Source organism: Salminus brasiliensis, chromosome 24, assembly GCF_030463535.1.
Source record: "Salminus brasiliensis chromosome 24, fSalBra1.hap2, whole genome shotgun sequence".
NCBI lineage: Eukaryota > Metazoa > Chordata > Actinopteri > Characiformes > Bryconidae > Salminus > Salminus brasiliensis.
The window spans coordinates 12,021,144-12,023,946 of NC_132901.1; the positions used below are offsets into that span (position 1 = coordinate 12,021,144).

General features: G+C 45.0%; 1 protein-coding gene across 1 annotated transcript; it reads left to right on the plus strand.

The window, feature by feature from the left end:
• The first annotated feature begins 290 nt into the window (after positions 1-290).
• LOC140546649 (histone H2B-like) lies at positions 291-1,788 on the plus strand. The gene is made up of 2 exons (XM_072670033.1): positions 291-500; positions 1,393-1,788. Exons 1-2 carry the CDS (start codon positions 291-293, stop codon positions 1,786-1,788), a joined length of 606 nt encoding a protein of 201 aa, XP_072526134.1.
• Positions 1,789-2,803: the final 1,015 nt, after the last annotated feature.

The following is a 2,803-nucleotide window of genomic DNA, read 5'->3' on the forward strand; positions in this document are numbered from 1 at the left end:
TACGGAATTAATATTTAATTCCGAATTAATATTAATATACTGTATTTTGTATGGCTACCCACTCAGTGGCTTTATGTGCAATCTTTGAGTGGTCTAGGCATGTTTGAGTCGCTGTACAGCAAAACAAGCGTTCTGCCCACGTACAGAGTATGAGGCGGAGCTAATGTACTGTGACGTCGCTCGGTTCCCTTGCTTTCATTTAGGTCCTATAGAGGAGTATAACAGGCGTGTCTCTGGCTCCCCAGCTTCATAGATTCTCTTCTCGTCGACTGGGAAAAGAAGCAGCGAGGATGTCAGGCAGAGGAAAGGGCGGCAAAGGCCTTGGGAAAGGAGGCGCCAAGCGTCATCGTAAAGTGCTTCGCGATAACATCCAGGGTATCACAAAGCCGGCTATTCGCCGTCTGGCTCGTCGTGGTGGCGTCAAGCGTATCTCCGGTCTGATCTACGAAGAGACCCGCGGTGTGCTCAAAGTGTTCTTGGAAAACGTGATCAGAGACGCAGTCACGTACACTGAGCATGCCAAAAGAAAGACCGTCACCGCTATGGATGTGGTGTACGCCCTGAAGCGCCAGGGACGCACTCTGTACGGATTCGGAGGTTAAACGCTCGGCCTGAACAGCTCTAAACACAACGGCTCTTTTAAGAGCCACCCACAAATCCAGCAAAAGAGCCTGTTTCTATTCTTAGTTTATCAAATAAGGCAGTCGATCTCCCGCATACTCTGTATTAAAATGTAATATACCGGAAGAATACATGTGTATATATACATATAATAGATATGTCTGTATATATGTATTGTTTTCCATTTTGCCCCCCGTGTGCGTTGGTTAAATCCGAACTATATGTCTTAATAAATCCTGATAGAAAAAAAATCGCCGTCAACGCCGCTGTGCCGAAAAACAGAAAAACAGCCCTGTAGATTAAGAATGCGCGGGATAGAATGTTGCAAGAATCATATTTGTTTGTTTGTTTCAATATAGTCAATGATGGTGGTTATGAATCTCCCGGTTAAGAAGCTAATTTTATATATATGAAGAATACATATAGTTTTCAATTTCCCCCGTATGCGTTGATTAAACGTTTGAATAAATTCAGAATATCGCCGTCAACGCCGCTGTGGCGAAAAATAATGTGCCGTCTGCACGGTGGGTAAAAATGCGCGGGTAGGCGAACAAAGAGAATGCTGCTCTGGGGAGGGGGAAGGGAGGAGGAGAATAGGGAGGGGAGGGGAGGGGAGGGGAGAGGAATGAAGGGTGGGGGGTTGGCAAGAAGAGAGCGGACAATTTGTTGTCCAATGGTCGTTTGACGGCATTCTGGAGGCGGTACCTCGTCTAATTAAAATGCTAGAGTCTAAATAATGTGGGAGCTTATCGCCTCCCCCTCATTCTTCAGTCTTACTCGACGAGGAGCAGTATGCCTGAGCCAGCTAAGTCCGCGCCCAAGAAGGGATCCAAGAAAGCCGTGACCAAGACGGCCGGGAAAGGCGGCAAGAAGCGCAGAAAGTCCAGGAAGGAGAGCTATGCCATCTACGTGTACAAGGTGCTGAAGCAGGTCCACCCTGACACTGGAATCTCCTCTAAAACGATGGGCATCATGAACTCGTTCGTGAACGACATCTTCGAGCGCATCGCCGGTGAGTCTTCTCGTTTGGCTCACTACAACAAACGTTCTACTATCACCTCTAGGGAGATCCAGACTGCTGTGCGTCTGCTTCTTCCCGGTGAGTTGGCCAAGCACGCCGTGTCAGAGGGCACAAAGGCAGTCACCAAGTACACGAGCTCCAAGTAAATAGTGATAGCGGCATAATCCAAACCCAACGGCTCTTTTAAGAGCCACCCACGGTTTCTTCCAAAGAGCAGTTTTATTCAAGAACCAAGTAAGTTATAATACTAATTATTATTATTATTATTTATTAGAGAGTGCCTTTATTGTTACCTACTTATTGATGTATGTATGTAAATCAACTTACTTAATTGTTTGTTTGCATTTAATTGGTATAGTGTACTAGGATTCAGGGACAGAGCAGCAAACTAAAATACTGTGCCATACTAACTGTATGGAGTGGGCTTGTAGTGCTAAGTGGGATAAATGAAGCTGCACATCACCTGTGAAAGACCAGTCCAGAGGAGATCAGCCTTACAGGTGGGGAAGAGTGAGGCAGGAAACCATACTAGGGTTGACTTAAACCCTAGAATTACACACCTGATCTTTGTAATGAAAGCTGTCTAGTATATATAACTAGGCATACGGTTAGGCTCTCCCACAAGCCTTTTTTGTTGGGTTACAGAAGGGTGAAGTTAGTTAAAGCCTTAGGTTTATGGTGGGATTTGAGTGAGCAAAAGTAGGTTCAGAGCAAGGCTTTTGATGTAGAGGGTCGAAGTGAGGCAAAAGGACGAGGGTAGAATAATTAAATTGAGGTAGCGTAGGTAAAAAAGTATGGCGGTGAAAGTGTGTTCAGTGCAGATGTGATCTAGGAAGAGTGAGTAACAGTAGCTTTGTAAACGAGGCCTCAGGTTTATGATGGAGGTGGATTGTGTTAAAGTGACTGTGAGCTTAGGCCTTTGCCTTAGGAAGGTTCAGAAAAAGTGAATTTCAACATTGGCCATCAGCCTGATGATTTGGATACACATGGCCTCGGCCTACTGAAGAATGCACATCTAAGTAGAATGGTCATGTCTGCATGGAATGGGTTAAATGAAAGTAAAAGTTTAAAAATAATAACTTGGTGTGTTGCTTATTGGGATAGAGGGAGGGATGGGGTTAATTTGTTTTAGTACAAGAATGAGATTGGAGTTGTTTCATG

What these genes read in the sequence shown, in the direction of transcription:
- LOC140546649 (XM_072670033.1), top strand. Translation starts at nt 291, where the DNA reads ATGTCAGGCAGAGGAAAGGGCGGCAAAGGCCTTGGGAAAGGAGGCGCC. An exon ending in AAAACGTGATCAGAGACGCA is followed by an intron (nt 501 to 1,392) that starts GTCACGTACACT and finishes CTCATTCTTCAG; the next exon opens with TCTTACTCGACGAGGAGCAG.